Source organism: Stegodyphus dumicola, chromosome 2 (assembly GCF_044657685.1).
Source record: "Stegodyphus dumicola isolate Sdum_Otavi_A_Nest chromosome 2, ASM4465768v1".
Lineage (NCBI taxonomy): Eukaryota > Metazoa > Arthropoda > Arachnida > Araneae > Eresidae > Stegodyphus > Stegodyphus dumicola.
Genome location: NC_140769.1, coordinates 45,565,356 through 45,591,193, shown reverse-complemented (window position 1 = coordinate 45,591,193; position 25,838 = coordinate 45,565,356). Strand labels below are relative to the sequence as shown.

The following is a 25,838-nucleotide window of genomic DNA, read 5'->3' as shown; positions in this document are numbered from 1 at the left end:
CATTTATTGAATTTTAACGCCTTTCTTTTTATTTTTCGAATGGCCGTTGGCACGTGTTTTAGATCTACTGGTTTTCACCAGTAGATCTGCTTAATTACCTGCTGACTGAATTGCTTGTTTTTGCGTATAAACTCTAAAAGTTGTTCTTTATATTGTTTTAACTGTATTTATGTTTTATATTTTTCAATTTTTAATAGAAATATTTTGAGGTTTTATGTATTTTTGCTTTGCTGCAAAGTAAGAACTGAATTAATTGAATGAGAAATATATCTCTAATGAAATTCGAGGAAATAAGTTTAAATGAAATGCAGAAAAAAATGCATATAATTTAATATTGCATACAAGGAAGTCTTAGTGTACACATCAGATTTTTTCTTTATGATTATAATGCAGGTATGTGTTTAATGAAAACTTCTTAGTTTTGTGTATATATATAAATAATGAAACTGCGTAATTTTAGACTTAAAAAGCATAAAACTTGTGCTAAAGCTGGTAAGTAATGCTTAATAAAATGTTTTCATATTTCATGCATGAATGCATTTTATTTAGTTTTGAGATTATCTCCTAGGAAAATTATACAAATTAATAAAAATAGTGAATATTAATGGAACAGTTAAGTAAAAGACAGGTGGTGCTGTAGTGATTTCAGAGAACAGGCATTTCATACAGGAATTTGTGATGATTGCTCAGTGTCATCATCAAACTGTATTCTTACAAAGTCAACAGAAACCAAAATCAACCAGGTTCGAGAAATGCTATGAATTTGCTAATTGGGCTTCTCATCAAATGGAAAACTATGCAGACTTGCTGTGAAATGTCCTATGGATTGAGGATGCACATATTTCACTTAATGAAAGTGTTAATGCACACTTTTCAGTGCATTTTGTGATCAGCATTTGACAATGACTGAATTGTCAATTGCTGATTCCCACTAAGGTCTTCAGACCTTAGTGAATTGTGACTTTGGATCATGGTGGCTACACAAAGTCAGAGGTGTACATTGTTGATGACTGTCATATATAATCAGATATTATCTTGCTGGAAAACTGCATTTCGCAATCGTCCACATATGGTTGTGTTTCAGATATGAACCAAAGCTGACTGCTTGAGCCATGATACCACATTGTTAAGCAATCAAAACAGGATTGGATCTGCCTGCATGTTTCCATCAGGTTATTCCGTAGCAACTGTTGTTGGTGAAAACAGAAATGAGACTCCTTCCTATATGCTATTTTGTGCCATTCAGTCATCTGAGAGGTTCCTGTCCCTGCACCATTGCAAGTATCATCAGTGGTTTTATATCTTTGACAGTTTTCACAAAGAATGCTGTGACTGTAAGCTACTTTCAACCAATCATACTGATATCGCAATATCTCCAGCTTCCTGCACATTCTGCATAATGTCAGCACTTCTGTTTTGCAAGGCAGCTACTGCATGTCTTCTTCAGATGTGTAAATTTAAGCGTGTGGGCATCTATTTACATGTTTCAATACTTCTGGAATAATTCATATTTCCTTCCTTAATCCATTCTTCTCCAGATTTTTTGCATGATAGATGCATGCACGTGTGTTTCAAATACTATATTACAGAAAAGCTAAGCAGCTGTTTGTAAGCCTAAAGTGAAACCTCTCATGAAAATATCTGATTGCTGAAATTGACTTCAGCCATATTTAAAAGATATGTCTTCAGGTACACCTGTCCTCTGCAATGAAAAATAGCATGAAAAACAGATCTCATGTGCCTCTTTGCTCTGTGTATAATTTAAAGAAATATTAAATCCATGAAATCGTATTACTCAGGCTTAAGTAATGAAACACCAGTGATAATTTATGAAAAATATATGACAAGAAACAAATTAATAAACTTATCAAAAAGCATAAAAAGTATACAGAAATTTTATTATCATTGTTAGAAATTTCACTGCCATTGTTAAAGGCAAAAATAATGGGCATATATGAGTAATGAATTTTATTGGCAGAAAGAATATCCCCAAGGATGGGCAGAAGAACAATAATTTGAACTGAAAACTTGTTTTATTATTATTATTATTGCTGCTTTTTAAAGAGGTGAATGTAGTTTGTTATAAATTAACTTAAAGCATTTGTTTAATCAACAGATTTCTTATTCCACCCCCGTTTTTTATATTGCAGAAGAAATCTACAGATAAACGTGGTAGGTGCCAATGAAGACATATATGTTCCTTCATCTTTTCCTACTGAATCCCAGGATGATTCTACATGCAAATAGCTTGTAGATAGAAAGCACATCATTCCAGTTTTTGACTTCAGTTGTGAATAGTTGTGAGGTCGTAATATGCTCCAAGGAAATGTAGGACATGAATACAAATTTTTTGTATCATTTTCTTGGATGAGTCCATAAGTGATTTCTTATCACAATGTACTTTTTTTACATGTATATATTCAAAATTAACAAATTTTTCAGCTGAGTAACATATATTCAGCATGCGAACTATATTTGTGTAATGTCATGAAACTTTGTTCAAAATGGTTAGAAGAGTGCGAGTCATGCAGTCACATTTATATGGGCTTTGTAAAGAGCATAACCATTGGCATAGTGGTGCAAACCTGTATTATATGAACTATACCAGATGAATTATTGCATTAAATGAAAATGCTATAAAAATTGTAAATGCATGCTTCATGAAATTCATGCCATTAAAAATTGGGATATTTATTAAAACTGACATGCTTGGTTTCTAATGATGACAGACCGTATACTATGGACCTTTTTATTTCATTGCATATATTTATATAGACATACATGTATCTATACATAATTTATATGTACACATCTTGTGTACTGTTGTATATTCTTTTTTTTTTTTTTTTTTTTAACTGGGTTTTTGTAGTTTGGGTGCTATCACTTAAAAATTTGTGCATTTTAGTGTAAGTAGTGCTCTAGCATGTGCAAGCAAAAACTGTTTCGACATGGAAAGAAAGAGTTATCATTTTACGACAGCTAAGTCATTGTGTTATGAATTCATGCATTTTTATATTTATGCATCATGTTAAAATTAATATGAAAAAATAACCCCTTTGAAGTATATTTTAAAATTATTATAATTTTTTCTGAAAATTTATATTCTATTTGTACAGTGTTTTTTTTGGGGGGGTATTGTTTTTTAAAATTTTATGAATATTTTCTTGTTCTTGTTTTACATGGATTCTTTATGTTTTACATGGATTTTTACATGGATGTTTTACATGGAAAATGTATACCATAGCTTGTTTTATATTTTTTAATTAATATCAATAAAAAGAAAAGCTATTAGTAGTATAAATACTGACTTAATATATATCAATACTGACTTAATATATATCTAATACTGATAAATATATATCATTTGAACTTACAACAACTGTGTTTGCAGTCATCCAAATGTTTTATTGCATTGCATTCAAATTGAACAACAATATTTTTATATATACTTGGAATGTTTGAAAAACTTTTACGGAATTACTGTATTTAAATATCTGTATTAGAAATGTAACAGAATGCAAATATATATTATATGTATATAAAGAAATAAAGCATTGCTTTTCCAGCACTAACCAGGAAACAAAAGATTACCATATGTTATTGTAATGTATGCAAGAATTAATAGCATGCTGAAGAAATAATCATGGAATAAGAATGCATTTTGTTGTATCTCGCAAAATTTTAAATGTTACCAGATATTTTCATTCCTTCAGTCATCATGTAATTAGTTACCTTTTAAGTTAATTATTTATACAATATTTAGTTTTGATTATGGTATTTGAATTTCAGTTAAATATTGTACAGAAAGCAGCTTGTAAAAATAATGTAGAATATCTCTTGTGTATTCATATTTTTTTAAGCTAAGGGATCTCTTTATTATTAATTTTATTAATGTTAATTTTCTTTTATATTTATCCTTTGAAACTGTGGTTAAAATTTGCTTGTTAATTGTTTACCTGCCATTTTCCCAACTGTGAGGACATAAAAAAGTATATAAATTTCTGAAGACTACAGACTTACCAGGGTAATAACCAATAAGTACAATGAATCCAAAATAACTGGAAAAAAAAAAAAAAAAAAAGGGAGAAGGAATAACTTGTTATAATTAATGGAATATTTTTGAGCAGTTTAATTTCGAAAATAAATTCATTTTGCTTTGTAAATTAGCATTCAAAACAAGAACATGCTTTATGCAAAGAACAGAATTTTTGTTTATATGACGTATGTATTTCAATAAGTGTCACTGGGAAGCAAAAGTTTAATAGCTGCTTGCTAAACATTGGATTTAGCAGCTTATTTATAACAGATGATTTAATAATATTTATATATTTCAAATTAGGTGCTGTAGAGGGTAAAAAGAATTCCTATGTATGGTGGGGGGGGATCATTTGCTATCTCTGCTGTTTTCCCATGCATTTTCTATTCATTTTTGTATTTCATATAAAAATTTTCCTTTATTCTGATGGTTTGTGCTTGTGATTTTTTCCTCATTCTGCAATAGACAAATATAATTTTTTTTTTTTTTTTTTTTTTTTAAGACAAGACTTGGCTTATCGAAAGCTGACTGCATTTGATTTTTTGATTTTGCCTTAACTCCTTTATTTTTTTTAATGCATCTTTTACTAAGTGGTACTGAATTTTCAAATTATTTGTTTTGCTGAAAAAATATATTGTTTATCATAAATAGATATTTTGGGTCATTTCTGATTTCTTTGAAATTTTTGTATATGGAAGCCGTAGAAAACATCGAATGAATTCAATAATAAAATAAAATTACTTAGTTATTATCGAACAGTATTCTGGAATTAGATTTATCATGTGCAATGCAAATTCATTAGGGAAAGTATATCTGAGAATTAAGTGGAGTTTATGTCAAAAGATATAGAAAGTTTTCCATTAAGATAATTATATTTATCTTCTAAAGTAGATGCTAATAGAATAAAAATATTTATAAAATTAAGTATGATGTGCTCTGTCTTAATTAAATAATCAGTCCCTCCCAAAAGATATGACTAAAACTCTTAAATTTATTAGAATTTGGCAGGTTTAAACAATTAAATAATAGTTGTGCATTTTTTCATTTGCTTTTGATATGAGGGTTTTTTTTTTAAATAAAACTGGAAGCTTTTTATGGGATTTAAATGCCTGGCAATGAATTAAAATCCATTTATAACCATCATTCTGTACAAATGAAGGTATGATACATTTGTCATCTATATATTAATGGGCAAGGTAATTTGATTTTCATGTGAAAATGAATTTGATATGTGCAAAATCAGTTTCTTTCAAATGCATATTGACATGAGTTATACAGATTCTGTTAAGAATTCTTATTAAACAAATTCTGTTAACAGAAAGGAAGTACATTTGCTTAAGATCTCTATGTTTAGAAATGTGTAGGAACAAGTGAAAATGCACAAGAACAATAATGGGAAAACAGGTGTTAGTAAGCAAATGTAGATGAACAGCAATGTGTAAATGTATTCAGAAATTGCTGATTGTGCTAATTTTTTCATACTTGTATTAATTTCAAATATTTTCATATAATTCTCATATAATGAGACCATGCATATATATATATATCGAGAGAGCAATCCTTCACTTAAGATGCTTAATTATCTCTGCAAAAAGGCCATGTTAAATGAAATTATGTTAGTCAAATATAAAATGTATGTAAAACATTGTTATTTATCCAGCTGTTTGTGGAAATGTTCACTTTATAAGCATTTTTATGTACAAAAGCAAGCAAGACGTTTTGAATTTTAACTGAAAGTGTTTTGTTTGAAGCTCTGTCCCTTGTATGGTTTCTCCAAAGAAATGGTTTTTGCATAAGTTGACCAATCAGATATTCTGAAAATAAAAATTCTGGAAAATGGTTCTTTTCATGTGCTGTTGAGGGTAGCTTATGATACCAGTTTTAGTCATTATTTTTTATAATCAGTTATTGAATTACTGTAGAACAATTGAGAGGCTTCCCTGTCTGTCTAAAAGAATTTGTATTTATATTACTTTGGAGGAACAATGGGAATATATTATAGCCAGTGAGAATTGAACCCAGAATGATGAATTAATAGTATTTTGTGGCTTTAACAGTTTGATTATTGGTGTGCATGTAAAATAATGATTTCATCTTTAGAAATACATCAATACTAGCAATAATTGTGTTGAAAACTGTTGAATAATTAAAGTTTTCAAAGCTGCCAATTCTACCCCTCTCTCCAAAAATGATTGGGTTATCTAAATTAAACAGATTTTTAGATTCAGTCACTTATTGAATTAAATTAAAGTACCTTTAGGTGAACAAGATCAGAATGTAAGCTTGAGGAGAGTACATGGAAATTAGGTCTTCCACTGCACAATTTTATTTTATAAATCAGTATATGTAACATCAACTATTACAAAATTATATTAACATAACTTTTATAGTTTCCAATACATTTTCCAAGATCATTTACTTTAACCATTATCAGAAAAGTAATTTTTTTTTATCAAGTAGATGTTGTCTTATCTTTTTCAAAAAACATTGTAAATATTATTAATCTGGATCATTCTTTGAATTTGGAAAAGAAAGTGGTGTAGAAGAAACTTTTGGTTACGTAAAGATTGCAGATATTTTTCTTTTATGAATATGCATGCCTTGTTAGAATTAGATTGGTAAAATATATACTGTCTCAAATAATATGGAATAAACAGGTGTTCTAAAACACTTGTAAGAAATGTTTGAGTTATGTAAAAATCAATTGAGTTGAATTACTTCCTAAATAAGACATGACAATTCATAATCCATTGAGAGTTGTTTTGTACTCTTCAAATACAAAATTATGAAAAAGTGCAAGAAACAAGACATGTAAAATGATTTTTACAGACTGAATTCTGTCAGCTTTCATTTTAGAAGCATATTGATGTAGAAATTTTTATAGAATAATGCTTTCAGAAACTGACTAAGTGGTAATGTTTTCAAGCATGACAAAAGTTTGATTTAAATCTTCAACAGCAGTAGTATGCTACTATTGCAAATAATAAGCCAATTGCCCCTTTTTTGGGGGGAATAGATGTGTTTCTATTGTAACTTTATTTCTTGGTGTAATTTTTTACAAGCTGATATTAACAATTTTTCATTGTGTTCTGTACATTATTGAGTTCCTTTTTTACGTCTCTCTGTTTAATTTTTTTCTCACAATTCTTAATATCAAAATCGTATCAATACGAAATTCATACATAATAAAACACTGGTTGTAAAAAGTCTATAAATGAATGTGAAACTTTTGTAGTAACGTAAATGAATAAATACTTTATAAAATAAAATATACTTATGAATTTGATTGTTTATAAGGTAATTTAAAGTTCTTTTTAATTCATGTTATTTCTTTATCATAAACTTCAACATTTTTTCACCTGTTATTTGTTTACACATTTATGTAAAATATGTATATACGCATTTTTTATTATTTTATGAATTTATTGATAAATACCAATTTTTGTGGTTTGAAAAATCTGTAGTTTAATTTTTCAGATTTAATTTCCATGGTTGCTTCACAAATTCAGTGATTAAAAAGAAATAAATGTACTTCTTAATAATTTACATTTTTAAACTCATTAATAATTTACCTAAGATGTTATTAACAAATGTTTATGTATTATATATCTCAGTAGCAGAATAACTATTTGTGTACTGCTGAGTTTTTTTAATGATTTTATTATTTTTTCTGTTTTAGATTATATATTGTAAAAGTGTTAAAATTTATGTTTCTAACTTTGAAGACTCAAGCAAATGGGCTAAGTTATGTGTAATGTGATTACAAGACAGTTTCCCTTTGAAAGTCATGCATAAAAGCATCCCTTTCCTTGGGTAGATATCAGTCATGTGCTTTATCATAATCAAATAACCTTGAAGAGGCAAATGGCTTTTCAAACTTAAAATATTTTCTACATGTTTTGTGGTGCAAAACTGATGGGAACTTTTATTCACAGAATAAGTTGATGAATTTACCTTCATGAATGAATTCAACTACTAATATTTTTCAATTCCTTATTGCAACTCTGGGGAAATAAATGTTCATCCACACTTGTTTCAGGACATATATATATATATATAGGAACAGGATACAATATATAGGGAATTTATAGGAATGCAAATAGCTTCATTTATATCAGAGTAGGGAAAGTTTAAAGTGAAAACAAAGCTACCTGCTAATTAGTAATGTACAGTAAATTACAGTAATATAGGATCTGAACATAATGAATAATATTTTTTTATTTATTTTCTCTCTCTTTTTTTTCCCCCTAAAAATGTATGTTAACAATTCTAAGATCACTTTCACACACAATACACAAATTTACTGCAGTACACGCATCTGAACTGCTGTTTTAAAGTTACATTCTGTTAAGCACATTTTGTGTAGATATTAAAAATAACACTAAAAAGTTCACCAGACATGCTAAGGGTGTGGATTCACCCAGAATTTCATAGAACTAATGTAAAGGATATTATAGCCTTAGAGGATGCTGCTACTTGGTGACAATGGATATGATTTAAACATGGGTAAAAAAATCACCTGGAGTAAAGGGATATTTTTAATCTAATTTTTACTTTTTAAGTTTCCACAAATACACACAAAAAAAAAAAGGCTCAGAAGCAGCTTATAAGCAAATATTGCAAAAGGAATAATTTGTTTTCTTCCAGGAATAATTTATTTGTTCTTTCTTCGGATGCTTTCAGTAGCAGTGGTGATATATAGTAAATGGACCAACAGAGCTGAAGCATACCAATTGCTAAACATGTTTATGCAATCATAGCATTGAAAAAGCATTTAATTATATACTTATATATTTTGCCTAGAAATCAAATTTATTTATCTCTTGAAAGTTCTACACAGAAACCTTTTTGATATCTTTTGTGTTAAATGAAATGAAAAAATAGAGCTAATTGGTTTTCAATGTAACATTTATGTATATTAAATTTTCAAAGTACCTGCAGCGAGTTAATTGATTGCGACCTGCAGCGAGTTAATTTAGGTAACAAAGTACCTGCAGCAAGTTAATTTAGGTAACATTTGTTTGAAAACAAAACTTTTGGATGAAATTAAAAATTATCTTTTTTATTTCCTTATATGAAGTAAAGAAAGTACCGTAATCGCGAAAAACTTCGGTTTTCACATTTCAGTGGAAATATCCATTTTGATTGTTCCCGAATCCACATGGATCCCACCAGCGGCCGAGCGGTAAAGTCGCTGAACACTGGTAGTTCGGTCCAAGGTTCGAATTCCACTAACGGCTTCGCTGCATGGGTTTCCGTCGTTTTCCCCATGTGTTACGTGTATGCAAGCCAGTTTTCCTTAGAAAGACCTCCACGAAGGCATCCCTTTCTCTAGGAAGATAACCCTCGAGACTTTGCCGTAAACACATAAACCAAATCGAAAACACTTGTTTTTTTGGGGGGGGCATGACGTCTGTACATACAAGAATAAAGGACTCTCTTTTCCAAAAAGGATTGTAAAATGGATTTTTTCTCGACATTTGTATGTTCCCATGTGCGTACATATATATGCACATATATATATATATATGCATTGCATAACTCAAAAACGATTAGGCATAGAGCGTTGAAATTTTGCACACAGGGCTGCTATGATATCTATTTGTGAACTTCTCTTTTTTATTGTAATTGGCAATTATATACATTCATATATATCAACTCCTTTGCCCGGCCTTTATTTTCACAATCATTGGTCTTAAGTCATATCTTTCCATTACACGCGTGTTTTAAATGACGAAAAAATGTTTTAGCTGTGTCAAATTTAAAAAACATAATTTTTGACAAACAACGAATTTGAATTTTTCATTCGGCATCCCAGTTGGAAAAGTTTTGTGCTCGTTATGAAAAAATAAATTAGAAGACGTTTGACTCCTGTAAGACAAAAGCTGACCGGGATATTTAATTCAAAATTTACAATTTTTTATGTCATTTTCAACCTGCCTTGAAGGATCGGGTAATTAAGTTAAAATTATTCGAGGAAACAACTTTAAATGAAATGCAGCAAAGAGTGTGTATGATTTAATAGGCGATTATAAGGAAGTCATGTGTGTCCATGTGAGATTTTTAACTAAAATCATTTCATGGAAACCTCGATTTTGGAGGTGGGAGGGTTAGTACTGTAAATTTATTGGGGAAGGGGGCTCAAAAATTTTTTTTGCATAGGTGCCCTAGAGTTCTAGTTCCGCCACTCCATATACATCATCGACATCAAGCTGAAATAACGAATCAACAACATCCCTTTCCAAGGGAAATAATTTTCTTGCCATGGGCTTTATTTGGCAAAATTCTATGTTCTACACTATAGTTCTAACATGTTTATCAAAAACAAATGCATTTTACTTTTTGATCATAATGCAAAGCAGGAAAAAAAAAATCAGTATTAAAGGATATCACCGGTGTCCTTGGACGGGAATGCGTAAATATTGTTAATTTTTTTTGGTTCATTTACATCATATAATAGTTTATATTCATGGCCTAAAATTTTAAAATGATAGATATTCATTTTTAAATCCTATAGTGTAGAACTTCGCTTTTTTCAAATTTCTTAAAACTTAATTTTTTTTTCTTTTTTTTTTTAATATTAAAGCTTCTGCTCCTTTTTAAGCAAAAAAGTAAACATCTAAAAATAATGCAAAATGTAGGCACATACTCTTTGCTCTCTTCCTATGTTTAAGAACAAAGGCATGTCGACGAATATAACCGAGGCATTTTACTAAATAGCAGGAATCACTATAGGAGGTCCAATTAGCCCTTTAAGGATAAACTATGAGGGATCCGACCAATCTGATCATGAGAAAGTGAAAAGTAACGGATCAGATCTAATGTCTTCGAAAGTTTTTATGTTTTTCCTAGAAAGTTTGTGTAACTAGAAATAATGCTTTAGCTTGTTTTGAGTTTATAGAAATCGCTTAATATGGGATCCTGAAAGAAAGAAAGCATAAATTAGAAATAAGTGTAAAAAAAATTGAGTTTCTTTTTCTCCAAAAACATATACATTTTTTAACAGTGAACTCTACCAGAAGCATTTCTGTTGTGGAAACATTTTTCAAAATTCTCAAAGATATACACGAATTTACATATTTTCGCGTATTGAAATTTGGCATCTTTTTTTTTTTTTTTTTTTTTAGTGATAATAACGCTAAATGTGGTTTATGGATTTTTGTTAGTGGATTGCCACAGCTATTTTTAACCCTAAATTTCAAATAAATATTTATTAATACTATATAAAAAGCTATTTTTTTAAATTATGGATGATATTATTCAAATTTTTAACTTTTTTTTTAATTTAATTTTTCTTTCCCTTTAAAAAAAAAAAAAAAAAAAAAAACTACTTTACTTTGCTGCATTTAAATTGAATTGTCTAAAACTGAGAAATTTTGTTTGATGTTTTATTTTCACAATGTTTTTAAACAAACGACGTTGATAGTTTGGGACATGTCCCAGCTTTAAAAATTATATATATAAATATAAATTTTTACATTAAATCTTCTTCGAAAGAATGTTTTAAGTAACTAAGTTTCTCTCATGGTATAGATTGTATAAAAAACAATCTTAATATGATTTAGATTGTTTGTAGCCGATATAATAATCGGGTTACTCGGGGGGGGGGGGTACAGAATAAACATTGTTGGATTTTATTTCTTTGTCATTTAGCAACAAAATATTTTTCCTTTGGACTTTGCTTTAAACTTTATTTATAGTTAAAATGCTTAGAAATTGAAAAGCTGTCTTCAACTGAAACGCAGTAAATGTAATTGAAATTTGGAAGAAGAAAAAAAATGACTACAATGCAAAATTTATGGAAGTGTAACAATCGAAAAATCTTAATTTTCATGTAATGAGCACTGAAAATAAATGTAGAAGGAAAGAACAAAATTAGGGAGAAATGTAAGCAAAAATTTGAAGGGGAATTTGGCTGTCAGAAATATAAAGGTGTTTCAAAATGTTGGATGCTTTTCAATACACTTTCAGAATACTTCAAGGAATTTGGGTGTTCAAAGAGAAAACACTTGGACGTGTACAGCAGCAAATACCATCAACTGAGCTTGTGCTAATGGAAAAGACAAAAACGATATCATTGCAGATAAAAGTGAAGAGCGACTGGTTTTCAACTATATGTTTGTATAATTTAAATTACGTTGTAGAACATCATATCGTCATAAACGGAGAATCCCATGATTTCGTAGTCAAATTATTTGAATATTCAGGAATTTATCCAGTGATGTATGTGAATGTGAAATCACCCTATATGCAGTCAGGTCGTAAATTTACCATCCCTTTTTTCAGGGGGAGAGTGGGGGGCCGTTTAAACATCTAACTTCTCTACATTCAGTTTTATACAGAGGAAAATACAAATTGAATTTTTCTAATGAATGCAATTTTGTACAATGAAAATTTATTATTGAACGATAAACTGTAAGGCAAATAACATCTTTTTTTAAAGCCATAGGAATAGAAAGGATATTTGTTACATGAATGAATTTGTAGTAAATATTGAGTTTTTCATTTCGAATGCTATGTTACATGTATGCGAACTATCTGAAAAAATAGTCTTAATTCAAATGGCCTTCAACCTTTTCACGTCTAAGGACTGTTTTTCAATTACATTGTGGTCGCTGCTTTTTAGTTAATTTTCTAATGACATATAAGCAATAATTTTTTTATTTGAGACTTATGAATAAAATAACGCAAACACTGCAAAAAATTCTTCAGAATGAAGTTAAATAATACCTAAAATACATTATTGGTGCACTTTTGGGTTTTATATGTAGTAGTTAATATGGAATCCTTAAATGATATATATCTATGTATATAGGTATGTATAAACGGAACATAATATAGAACAAGGTATAAAATATCAAAGAAAAATATCTTTATTTTACAATGTTCATTACCATACGTATGTTTATGTAATATCAATATAAATGGTTAGTTAGGTTTTGTAAATATATAATTTATTTTTATCTTTTATATTATACATATCTGAAGTTTAATTTTACTTGTTCTCCTTTTGGGTTATGACTGTTAGGGCCTTTATAGGGATTACATTATATACAATCAGTTAAGATCCGACTTTTCCTTTCTTTTTAATCATTATATATATTTAAATACTACTATATACATAAAATATAGCAGTTTTTTAAGCTACTTATTTATATATCTATTGTTTGGTCTGGTTTGTTTGATTATAGCAAAGCATTCGACGGCTGTTTGCCTAAGGGTAAGGGTGCCTCGCGGAGAACTTTCTAAGCAAAACTGACTCTTACGCACGTTACACATAGGGAAACGCCAATACAGCCATCCCGTTCACCGGGATTCGAACCCCGGATCGACCTGCCAGAGTTCTACGACTTTGCCGCTAGTGAGCCACGCATATACATTAAATTATATTTACATGCCGTTTATAGTATAATTGAGTGCAATCCAATCATAAAGAGAATCTCAATGCTAGTTCCATTTCCAAGCCGTTTATGTACCTTATTTTTTATGCTTTGAATTATATTTAGAGAATTATTTCACCTGGTTATAGCTGAAAATGCAGTTTTTTTTTTTTTTTTTTATTGAAGGGTATTGAAGAGAATTATATCCTTTTCTAATTATTATTGAAGCATTTAAATTTTTTTAAAAAAAGGGGGCATATTAATATGGATCACTGAACTAAGATGCTCGATACAGGACAGATTAATCAGCTACTGAATTTTGATTTTCATTGAGTAAAAATGAATTCATCTGCATTCTATAAGAAAGCGAATATTCAAAAAAAAATTTTTTCTATTCTCGCAGTCATAATATTTTTCTTAAATATTCAGCTAATTCATATTCAAATATTCTAATCCATTACAATTAGTAATAAATTGATACAGTAAATAAATAATTAAAATCAATTAAATGGAATTTTAATTGCCATTTTCCCTCTGATAAACCCCTCTTTAGAGTTCAATAGCAGTCGATCAGTTTTTGTTGGGGTTCATTTTTCTTTATGGTATGCTTACGTTATATATATGTATTATACATTGCTCATACTCGTCAATTGCAACTTTTAATATCTCTTGGGAAAAAAATCAGTATGGGAATCCAGAAAATGATTCTTAGTGATGCTAAAACTATTATTACTAGGCATTGTCGTGCCACAGTGTTTAAAAAAAAAAAATCCCATTGTTTAAAGGTAGATTCTATGCTCATATCCTAGTCTAAACTTAAAAGCTGCGAGTCAAAATTAAGGGGGTTGCTCTTAGGAAGCCTTAATTAGAAGTAGTTATAGGAAATATTAATCAGTACTTATTATCTTATGAATTAAACACTTACTCCCAATTTGATAGCGTGTATGGAAAACAGATATTTGTCATCCATAAAGAAAAGAAAGGTGAATGAAAATGAGTTATATTCTTGTTTTTCCAATTGCAAAACTTAAGATACTATCGGATTTAATCTTTAAATTATTCCAATAATAATCAGAACAATGGGGGCCATTACTCTTAACTATAATTTACTAATGCAAATCCTATTTGTGTTTCGAATGGCTTTCATTAATTACATTAATGATATGGATATTTACTAATCTAGTACTAGTACTAAAAATAGTTATAAATACTTTATTACTCTGTGTTTATGTACTATTTTATTAAAAAGCGTATTTATTAATTTTTTAATATTGTTTATTTATTTATTTATTAATAAACCAAAAACATGCATATTTATATTATTAAGCTGTTTAATGATACATAAAAGAGCACTTCAAAACTTTTTGTATACTATGTAATTTGTCTCCATTCTGGTACCATGTGCATCCTTCTACCCATTACTGACTTACAGTGAAGAACAGAGGAGAATAGCTCCATTCAAGTTTTTATTCCTGATCTACTGAATGAGACCTAAAAACACTTTTCTTTTAAAATATATCTCCCCTTATGATCCTTGACACAGCTGTTTACTTTCCCCTTCCATAACTAACGTCAGTCTCTTGCTCTTGACCGCATTTGCAAAGCCACCTGTGAATGTCACCTGAAGATGTTTTCCCTCTTGATGAAACCAGTCTTTCCTTTCATTTCATGCGTTAAAATGCTTAGCCTCTAAAGACTGATAAAGGCTCACACCAAGTACTGATAAAATGGATTGAATTGAATTATTAAGTGACGGCAAAGCAGGGCTATCTGTCCTAAAAGGAAGGATGTCTTCGTGAAGAACTTTCTAAGAGAAACCAGCTGGCATACACGTTACAATGAGAAAAAACATGAAAACGCCCATGCAACCAGCCTGTTCGCCTGGATTGAAACCCTGTAGCGAACTACCAGTGTTCAGGGTCTTTACCGCTCGGCCATTTGTGGGCCTTTATGAAATGGAAGGCTATAACTTTATTTAAAATTAATGTCAGAAATACCAAGATGTTTCGAAAAGTTGGATGCTTTTTAATATACTTTCAGAATGCCTGAAGAAAAAGAGCAAGGCAGTAAGAAGAAAAAAAATAAAATTTTGTATAAAATTTAGTCTTTTTTTTTTTTAATTTAAAACTTTTTTAATCTTATGATATTTGATTCTTGCGATTTCAAAAAAAAAAATATTTGACTAAAATATGAATAACATTTTAAGAAACTAAATGTAGGATGATAAAATTGTGTAAAGCAATGAGCATAATGTTAAGGCTATTTAAAGCAATATATGCAAGTCATCCTAAGTTAAAATGTTGGTTATACATCTTTCTCATTTATATATTCTTTCTGAAAGGAACATTGAAAGGTGTGTTAACTGTGCTTTGCTGTATTTTCTCTTTTAATATATTCAGTTTTCGGATGCATCGTAGTCTGGGACACAAAGTATTCTTCCGAAAGAAATGCAATTCAAATAAATAAAATCAAATTCTGGAAAATTTATATTAATAAATATATTTTAAATGCTCAGTTCGAATGAATTGATAGAAAATTTTAAAACAATTCTCTGAAGAGACAATGCAACACAAACAATTGAAATAAAATTCCAAAAATTTAAAATAATAACTGTGACAAAAAAATTATAGAAGAAAACTATTTAATAAAGAAAAGAAAACGATTTGGAAAAAAATAAACAATGCACCTTATATTTAAACTACGTTGTTCAAATGCGTAAATAGAAATTTTTAAAACAGTTATTCGAAAGAAACCATGCAACTGAAGCAATTAAAATGAAATTCGAAAAAGAGAAAAAATATTTAAAATTATAACATAAAAATATAATATTAAGAACATTATTTGAAAGAAAGAATGTTGTGATTTTTTCCCCCTCACAAGAAAGGAAAATAGGTTTCAGTATATTAAGAAGTTCTCCAAGTGAAGTATTCTTGGCGTAAACTGAAAAAAAAAAAGGCATGAATTTCTCTGTAAATTTCGCACCAAATTTTACAAAATTTCATATTTGGCCATAATGTGAGTCAGAATCGAAATATGGAAAAAAAATTGGTATGCTTTTCCAGGAAAAGTCCGATTTTGTGTTAAAATAACTATGTGAGAATAGAGCTATATATAAAACTAATATATATCCTAAGTCGCGCTTTCGAGACATGAAGAACGCAATTTGAATTTCGTCAATTGGCCCAGTAGAATGGGAGATCTAGAACTGTCCCCCCCTTTTTTCCGCATTGTGTACATAATCAATGGAGTGTGCAATGTGAGCGACACGCTATGGTTCTGCCGAATTCAATCATTGCATCTGCTTTCATTGTAACATTCATAATAGCATATCACCATTTATTTTATTTAGAAGGAATTACGGTTAAACTTCGGGGACGAGCTGTTGATAGTGTGGAAGCCTATAACAGGTCCAGGAAACAATAGAGTTTTATATTTCTGGGCGTGAAAATGTATAAAAGAGTTTTGAGAGTATATTTGATCATTCTGAGCAAATGTGTAAAAAATTAGATGTAGAGAGCTTAAATTGCCACGCATCGTTCGAAAGCAAGTCTATCGAAATAATGCTCATTGTAATTCTGTGTTTAAATTATTACAAAACTATTTTAGCAATCCCTTAACTTGCCCACCTCATTTTCCATTTAAAATCTCAATTTTCAAATTTAGAAAAGACTGCATCATCCCTGTTTTGCATACAACGATCAGTTTGGGCTGATCATGTAAATGAAATTGCTGTAAATGTGTTGAAGGTTGCATATAAAGATGATTTACTCGCTCCGGAACTTCTAAACGAAGAGATTAAACTGTGGCGACGGCATTTTTTGTCTATTCCCAAAGCAAAGCTCCCAGGCACACCAGTTTTGGCTTTAAAAGCTTCTACTAAATTTTTTTTCCAAAATATTGATGTGCTCTTGCACATAACAGCTACACTGCCGATAACACCTTGCGAATGTGAACGTTCCGCAGGTACTTTGAAAAGGTTAGAAAATAGCTACTATGACGGAACAACGCAGAAATTCTTTGGTATTAATACACATTCCAGTTTACAGCCACGAAAAATGGGATTCGGGAATATTTTAATTGCCAAACTAAAATGAAAGACCAGAAAAATGTTCGCTTTTTTTTTTTTTTTATAATTATTATTATTATTATTATTTAGAATTTAATTTTATATCCAAACCAAATGATGCATTTACAACTTTTATGTATTTAATTCAATATCTTTATTATATACAACAGAAATATTGATTTTATATATTTATTTATCTTTATAGTTGTATTATGAAACCAAGGTAAGATGAATTTAAAAATTCTTTTAATATTTTGATAATAATTTTTAATTTAAAAACAAAAATTTTGAGTTATGCATTTAATGTGTTTGTAAGGTAATAAATGTAAATACAATAATTAAATGCAATATATCCATAATTATGTTACATAATTTTATTATTAATAAAATTCGTAATATAATTATTAATTAAGATAACTGCCATTAACATAATACATTCGTCACGTAATAGTTACCTTTGAGCTCGCTAGGCCCATAAGTATATGTGGGAATTTATTTATTCAGGACTCAGATAAGCGTTAAGCATGTGCAAGAAATATTCGTAAGTATAATTAAATAACTAAACTAATAATTAACTGTCTCAGTGCGCGATAGAAACAAGATAAAATTTAGGGGAACAACTTGTCTTTAGTCGCTAATCTCAAAATACATAGCCAAATATGTATAGTGAAAGATAGCTACATTTTATGATGGTAGCCGCGAATCTGAAGGTTTACCTAAAGGTTGTCCGATATCGTAAACCAAAGGTGAAATTTTAAAGAAATGCGGAGAAGCGGTAATAAATGAAGAGGATATAAAAGTTTTTCACTGTGATGATGCTCCTCAATCATCAATCAATTACCGGATGGCGAAATCTGTAGTATAATTCCAAATTCAGACAATACCGCTACAGACCGAGAGATGAAAAAATTTCGATTGACAAGTTAGTCGGAATTCTAGACACGGCAATTACAGGGCTTCAACAATGGAACTTTGCAACTGAATAAGGAATTATGTCTGTCTAATAAAATTAAAGAGAAAGTCGATTGAGTCGTTATGGAGGAGAGAATTTCTTAGTAAACTGGTTACCACATATCTTTTAGGTCTTCTCCCAGACACGCTGGTGTGATTCATTATCTATTTTATAAATTATAATATCAAACACTGTATCAGTTTAGGTAAGCGAAATGAAAGATAAGTGCGATAAGCAAGTCAAAACACAAGCGATACTTCAGCACGTGAATTTTAAATAAAATACTCGAATACACAGTTTAAAAGTTAATTTGTTCGGGCTTGCAACAGATCAAATTTTAATGGCCAAGTTGGGCATGATTATGTGAATAATAATCCCATATTCATTCACGCCCCGGATGAGCCGATATACAGGCCAAATGTGTTAAATCGTAGATATGATATTTTAAACTTCTTTATTTCCACAATCAATATTCCTATGCAGCTATTTGTGTTGAATGAACTAACTTCGAATCACGTGCCTGTGGTAACCTATCTTGGCGTTAGCATGGCTAAGCACACGCCGCCACTTCAAATCACCGATTGGGATTTATATTACAATACTCTGTTTACTTCTAATGTGGATTTTGATAATTTAAAATCTCGGTGTGACATTGATCATGCAGTAAATACCTTTACTGAAGATCTACATAACGCTCGTGCACAGACTACCAAAACTGCGGATCGCAACAAATATGAACATCAGCTCCCTAAGCACATGAGAGAAATTATCGCTGTTCGCAACAGATTGCGCAAAGACTTTAATCGTACTTGGGATCCGGCTACTAAGACTCCCACGAATCGACGCATTATGCAACTGATCATGGCACATAAAACAAACATCTGGAATAGCAAAATCTTAATCTGGATAGCAGCTCCATTTGGAACTATGTAAAAATGCCCAAGCGGAAAATCCTGCAACAAGCCCATCAGGAATGAGAGCGAGTTAGCCTACACAGATGAGGAACAATCCGAACTCTTCGCTAATCACCTGGCCGAACAATTCGTTCCAAACTCATTTCCTGTTAACCATGAATCTCAAATGCAAATAATTGATTACGTATATAGATGGATTATCGCGCCTAGTGCTATGAACGTCGCAAATCTGGTCACTCCTCATGAAATAAATAAAATCAGATCTCTCAAACCCCCAAAAGCTCCAGGTAGCGATGTAGTCAGCAATCTGATGCTCAAGAAGATGCTGTTCAAAACTCTCTGCAAACTCATATGTGTTTTGAACTCCTGTTTCTACAATGAGTACTTTCCACAGGCGTGAAAATATGCAAATATTTTCATTCCAAACCAGGAAAGGAGCTTGAAAATTCGGTAAACTACAGGCCCATTAGCATTAGCCTACTGTGATCTATCAGCAAAATTTTCGAAAGGCTCATATATAATAGATTGATCAACAACCTTCAGTGCTTAGCGGATCATCAGCATGGATTGAGGAAAAAACTCTCTATTTCGACCCAGCTCGTTCGCCTCAGTGAATTCATAAGCTCGGCTATCCACAATAAAATGAGTGTTGCAATCCTGATGCTAGACGTGGCAAAGGCTTTTAACCACATCTGGCATCCAGGTCTGCTCTACAAACTTATCAGATTTGACTTGCCTTGTGAACTGGTTTTGCACATAAACTCTTTTCTCGAAAAGCGCACTTTCACTGTCAAACAAGGAAAGGCGATTTCTACCGTAAAGAATATCCTAACTGGCATTCCGCAAGCAGAGGCGTAGCTAGGGTTTACAGCGCCCGGGGACAAATGAAGAATTTCCGCCCCTTTCTGCGTGCCAAGAATGGAAAACATTTCATTTTAAAATTTCGTAACATCGATTTTGCGCCCCCTGGATGCTGTGCCCGAGGACAGATGTCCCCCCTTGCCCCACCCTAGCTATGCCACCGTCCGCAAGGGCCTTTTTTATCCTTGGGCCTTTATTTTACATACTTTACGTTAACGATTTCCCTAGCTTTCCAAACGACGTTAACATTCTTCTAGCCAGTTACATCGATGATACTTATACAATTGTTTCCAAATTACGTCGACCGGACCATGCTCTGGCCAGGCTGCAAGAGAAAATTCCAGCCATAGAAAAATGGTGTGGTTTTTGGAAAAGCAGCATTCAGCCCTCAAAATCTAAAATTCTTCTCATTAGGAAGTATCGTAGACTCGACCAAATTAAAACTCAAGTCACACTTTTTGGCTCCCCAAGGGTCAACAAAACAATCTACCTCGGAGTTATCTTCAATAGTAAATTCTCCTCATGGAACGGTCACGTGATCCAAATATGTCGAAAGGCCTACAAAATTATGTTCAGACTGTTCCCACTGTTAAAATGGGAACAGCTATTTCTGCATCTGAAAAAGAGACTCTATCTTAGGTCATTCGACTGATTCTCATATACGCTTTCCCTGCCTGGGCAAACGCAAAAGACAAAGACTGCAAAAAACTTCAAGTCCTTCAAAACAAGTTTTTGAGAATAATCACCGGAGCTCCCTTCTTCGTCAGAAATCGTAGTCTGCACTCGGATTTAAACTTAGAGCAAATTCAAGATTTCATTAATCGCATCAATGAAAAAGTCTTCAACAGAACGATCAGCTACAACCGGCTAATTTCGCTAATTTCTTAAATTACGAAATACTTGATGGAGATAGACTTCTTCGCCCATTCGCCGCTCACTTGTTACAGTCTACCTAAACCGACCAAAGAGAGCTCAACTTACTCACTCAATGGTTTGCTAGCTCACCAAGTTTCGGTTTCTACAAACCTCTTCATGTGTTCCGGACAGCTTTCCCCACTTCCCTGTCAGCAAGCCGTATCTGGGGCTTCTGCAGTTGTCCCAGACATGGCTTGCTGATCTCCGAAGCTCATGGCTTCAATTTTCTATTGCTTTTTCAAGGCTATCTCAACAGGAGAAGCTTCATTTTTGGACTTTTACATATGTCAGACCCTAAGGGGACTCATTTAGGTATCCGGAAAGAGCAGGAGTAGAGAGTAGTGCATCTCCCGCTGAATGCCAAAATAACCAACAAGGTATCAAAGTATCATCTGTTTATACAGTCAAAGTTGTTAATTCGGTTACCCGTAATCCGGAATGATCTATAATACGGACCTCAAAGCTACAAACTTTCTGCGCATGCGTCGCGTTGACGCATGCGCATAGGCGTTTACGTGTGCGCGTAAGACCTTTACGGCTGCGAATATGCATGTGCGCGTGCGCATAAAACGTTTACGCATGCGCGTTTAATGTATAACGGACGGTATAAGCTAAGCTAAAATGATCTAATTCAGTTAATTTGCAGATTGCGTTGTTCCTTAATCTTCGAATTGGATCCGGCTTATTATTTTTTGCAGACTGTTAGAGCAGTTTTATAAAAGTAAGCTTGAGCTTTCGATTATATCAAATAGAATTTCCGATATATATTTGTTAATATGTAAAGGTTCTAAAGCGAAAGTATGTTTCGAAATCCGAAATCTGTTTATCAATTTCACGCTGCTCGGCGGGGGGAACGCCGCGGCGCGCAATGAATTGGATGTTGATCTGTCAGCACTATCCTTATCCTCAGGGCAGATGTTCTTATTTTATTTGGCTTATAATTCCTTACTAAATGTAGTATTTCATCTCGATGTACTCCGTCTTTGATATGATTTAAAACAAGTTCCTCGTCATTATAAATCGCTTCCAATAGTGAAAAAAGTGACAGAGGTTATTGAAAACGAAAAAATTTCGATTGACAAATTAGTCGGTATTCTCGACACAGCAATTATAGGACTTGAACAGCGGAACTTTGTAACTAAACAAGAAATTATGTCTGTTTGATAGAATTAAAGAGAAAGAATTATCACATGAAACGAAGCAATTGAAACAACTTACATTGAAAGAAATGTTTAATAAAGTAAACAAATAAATATTAAGCTTTTTCTTTTTGTAAATTTTGTTAAACTTTAGATTATAATTGTTCTTTATTTCATAAATTACGGTTTCATATTTTTACTTTTGTAATTTCTGCATGCCATCTTACCAGATTTAAACTGATGATCTATAATCCGGAAAAATCGATAATCCGGAATCGCCGAAGTCTCGAGGAGTCCAGATTAACGACTTTTGACTGTATTTCATAGAAGTGTCAGCATTTTGAAGAATTTTTTAATTTAGATATTTCAGCGAACAGAATGGAGTAATCTCGACCATCCGGAAGATAGACAAGGTCTAAATGAGGCCTCATTCAATTAAACAGGTTGGTTGAGAACCTACACCAACATTTTACAAATGAAAATTTTTATTTAAATTTATACTTAGAAATGAATCTGCCACTTGCGTATTATTTCCATCTGGAAAACGGGATCGCGGATAATACGATTTTCATTTTCACAACCTTGGAAATAAAACTCTCATCTGCCGCCGTCGCCAACAACTATATTTTCTTATTATTAGTCACACGAGCAATCATATCGCCGATGCAAAGGAAAATCTAGCAAACAGACTTTTTAAAATTACGGCGTTTCGTTTCCGAGGTTGTCTATCCTTTCTGTATGGGGGCAGGAAAAAAGAACCAGACCTCCCAACCTTATCCAGAATAACGATTGAGCTTCCCAAGTGTAACATCAACTATTTACTTCCTGTGTTTTCGTACATCTTTGGACGCAGTGTCACGCAGAATTCTGCGCGGAAATTTTGAAGTAGCTGGTATATTCCTTTAAAATTTTGTACTAAAATTTAACTTCTTGCATCATTTAAAGCCATTTATAGGATAATTACGTAAGAACAAGTATACGTACAAATGAATTGTGCTTAAAACTAAGCAGACGAAAATTTTGTGGGCAATATTTAGTTCTTGTCATTGCAGAATTTTACTATTAAACCTAATTTCGGTACAGCTGTCGATATTGTGATTTCACCATCTCATTCTTTCCGCTGTGTTTAAGTTCAATGATATGAGATACAATGTTATTATTTTATGCTTTTATCGTAAACGGGGAAAAGATAATTATAAATAAAAGGTGTATATGGTTCAAGAATAACCTGTATTTTCTTTGATCCGTCAGAAATTTCTATTAAGAATTTTGTGGAAAAGAAGCTTTGCCTAAAGTTTTTAATGACAAGTTGTATAAAAAGCTATTTAATCAATTTTTATTTTTGAAAAATCGCTGTTAAGGTTATGGTGCATGATGGTTAAGCTTGCATGATGAGGAAAGGGAGTAAGACTACAAACTTTAAATATGTTTTTCTTCGAACAATAGTTTTGAAGATTTGCAATCTGGACATTGGGCCTTTGATATTGTTTAGGTGTGTATTTCAAAATTACCTTTCTTATTTAGGGAATTAGAAAGCTGTATGATTTATTAGTCCATGACTAGCATCCAGGAATTAGAACAAGAATATCAGATGCTTTCTATAAAATAAAATTTAGGGTTTAGACACATTAGCTTACAAACTGGAGAATGAGGATGGTTTCTTCTTGTACAAAGTTAATTATGTGGAAATATCTTGGTACTTCCTTGTTATGGTAGCCTCCAAAATTGAATCACTAATCGATCGAGATATCTCGCCATGTGTTCTTGTACTTAGCTGCACGTTACATCTTGGTTAAATATCGATTCAATTTTGGGGGCCGCTATAACAAGAAAGTACCAATATCTTTATATCATTAGTGTATAGGTAAAAAAAAATAATGAATGGTGAATAATGGCTAGATGGTATGTGAAATAAAAATAATTAATAGTTACTTTTTTATGCTACACATGAACATGACAATCCAGAATGTTACAAATTCAAGTTTTGAAGATTATTGAGAATATATTTTATTACATCTTTCAATGCTGAAATTGCAACATCAAAAATGTTAAGGTGAAAATTTGAAGGGTTAGCTGACCTGCAAATGATCAAATTTTTAAGTGTCTGACTCCAATCAGTAACATATAACATAAAAGCCTGATCAAACACATCTGTTTCCTCTCCTGCTTTATCAGACTTTAGAAATCGAATTAAGTTTTGAGATTTGATAGCATGATGTTCCAAATTCATCAACATGCAGCCAGTCACCAGTGAAGACGGATAGAATCCTTGAAATTGGAGATGTTAATTTGTCACTCTGGCAAATCATTCTAGACTTAAACTGAAGTATTAGCACTGTTGGACATTATATAGTTCAGTGATTGCAAAAACAATGAGAAACTCAAATGGTAGCAAGTGTTACCACTTGCTATCATTTGAGTTTCAAAACAGAAATTCTGCTTGGTGGATTGCCAGTTTAGATCAATGATGTGTAATAATACTTACCTTACTGCAAATAAACTTGAATCTAACATGCTTAACTGTAGAGTTCCTGCAATGTCTACTTAAATCATCAGAAACCACTTGCACTAGAATTGGGTTCATTCGTAAAGAACGCCTGTGAGCCAGTGTTCAGTGTGATAATATTGGGGTACGTGTGCTTTTGTGGACTTTATATTTTACTGTGGCCTACTGCATCTCAGGATTTTCCTCCCATGTGAGACTTCATTGGTGAGCTATTTGTAATTTGATATAAATTTGGCAATTTTGATGCTTTATATGCGCAGTTCTGGCAGCATGCAAAACATTCCTCAGACATTTATCAATAACGGTGATAGAATGCCAAGACATATAAATAAATGTATTTCTGTGCATGGCAATCTTTTTTTTTTTTTTTTTTGCCGGAATAGATAGAGATGTTTTGAATTTTTTTATCATTTGTGTATGATTAACATGCCTGTTCATTTGTTTCAGTGGCGTAGCTACGATTCCAGCGCCCGGGAACAACTGAAGAATTTGCACCCCTTTATGTGTGCCAAATGGGAAAACATTCCATTAAAAAATTTCGTAGCATCAATTTGGTGCCCCCTGGATGCTGCGCCCGGGGACAAAATGTCCCCCTTTGCCCCACCCTAGCTACGCCACTGATTTGTTTATATGCCTATTAATACTGTGACTTCCTAATTTTTACGGTGTTGCATTTGCATTGTTGAGCAGTTTATATTTTCTTGATTATAATTAAAAAATGACTCCTTCATTTTGTACCTTGATTATTTTTCTTCCAATACACATCAAACCTGAAATTCGATACTATAAAAGCTGGCAGAATATTTCATGCGTAATGAATAAGAAAGCCATCCTCCTGTACGGAATTTTATGGCCATAGCACTGAGAGAGTTAAGCAAACTGCTTGCCTGTAATGTTTAACTACTGTAAAATTGCAAAAATTTGTAACTGCTTTATAATGAACATTGTATTTGAATTGCTTAGCTGTTAATATTTTTTAATTTTATTGAATTAATTTTTTTTTTTTTTTTTTTTTTTTTTTTTTGACATTTGGTACTTTTTTGTTATCGGGACTGCATTCAGAAATGTG

The 25,838-nt window shown here is 31.6% G+C and overlaps 2 protein-coding genes across 2 annotated transcripts in view; both read left to right on the top strand.

The window, feature by feature from the left end:
• The window catches only part of LOC118199048 (uncharacterized), a 71,295-nt gene extending 64,165 nt beyond the window's left edge, over positions 1-7,130 (top strand). Inside the window, exon 7 of the mRNA XM_035370835.2 lies at positions 2,151-7,130. Within this exon, the coding sequence (XP_035226726.1) occupies positions 2,151-2,186 (36 nt within the window). The 3' untranslated portion in view covers positions 2,187-7,130. The remainder of the gene's footprint in view (positions 1-2,150) is intronic.
• A 15,654-nt stretch (positions 7,131-22,784) lies between these two features.
• LOC118199043 (uncharacterized) overlaps positions 22,785-25,838 on the top strand; it is a 75,154-nt gene continuing 72,100 nt past the window's right edge. Inside the window, exon 1 of the mRNA XM_085809843.1 lies at positions 22,785-23,155. The gene's annotated coding sequence lies outside the window, so the exon portion shown is untranslated. The remainder of the gene's footprint in view (positions 23,156-25,838) is intronic.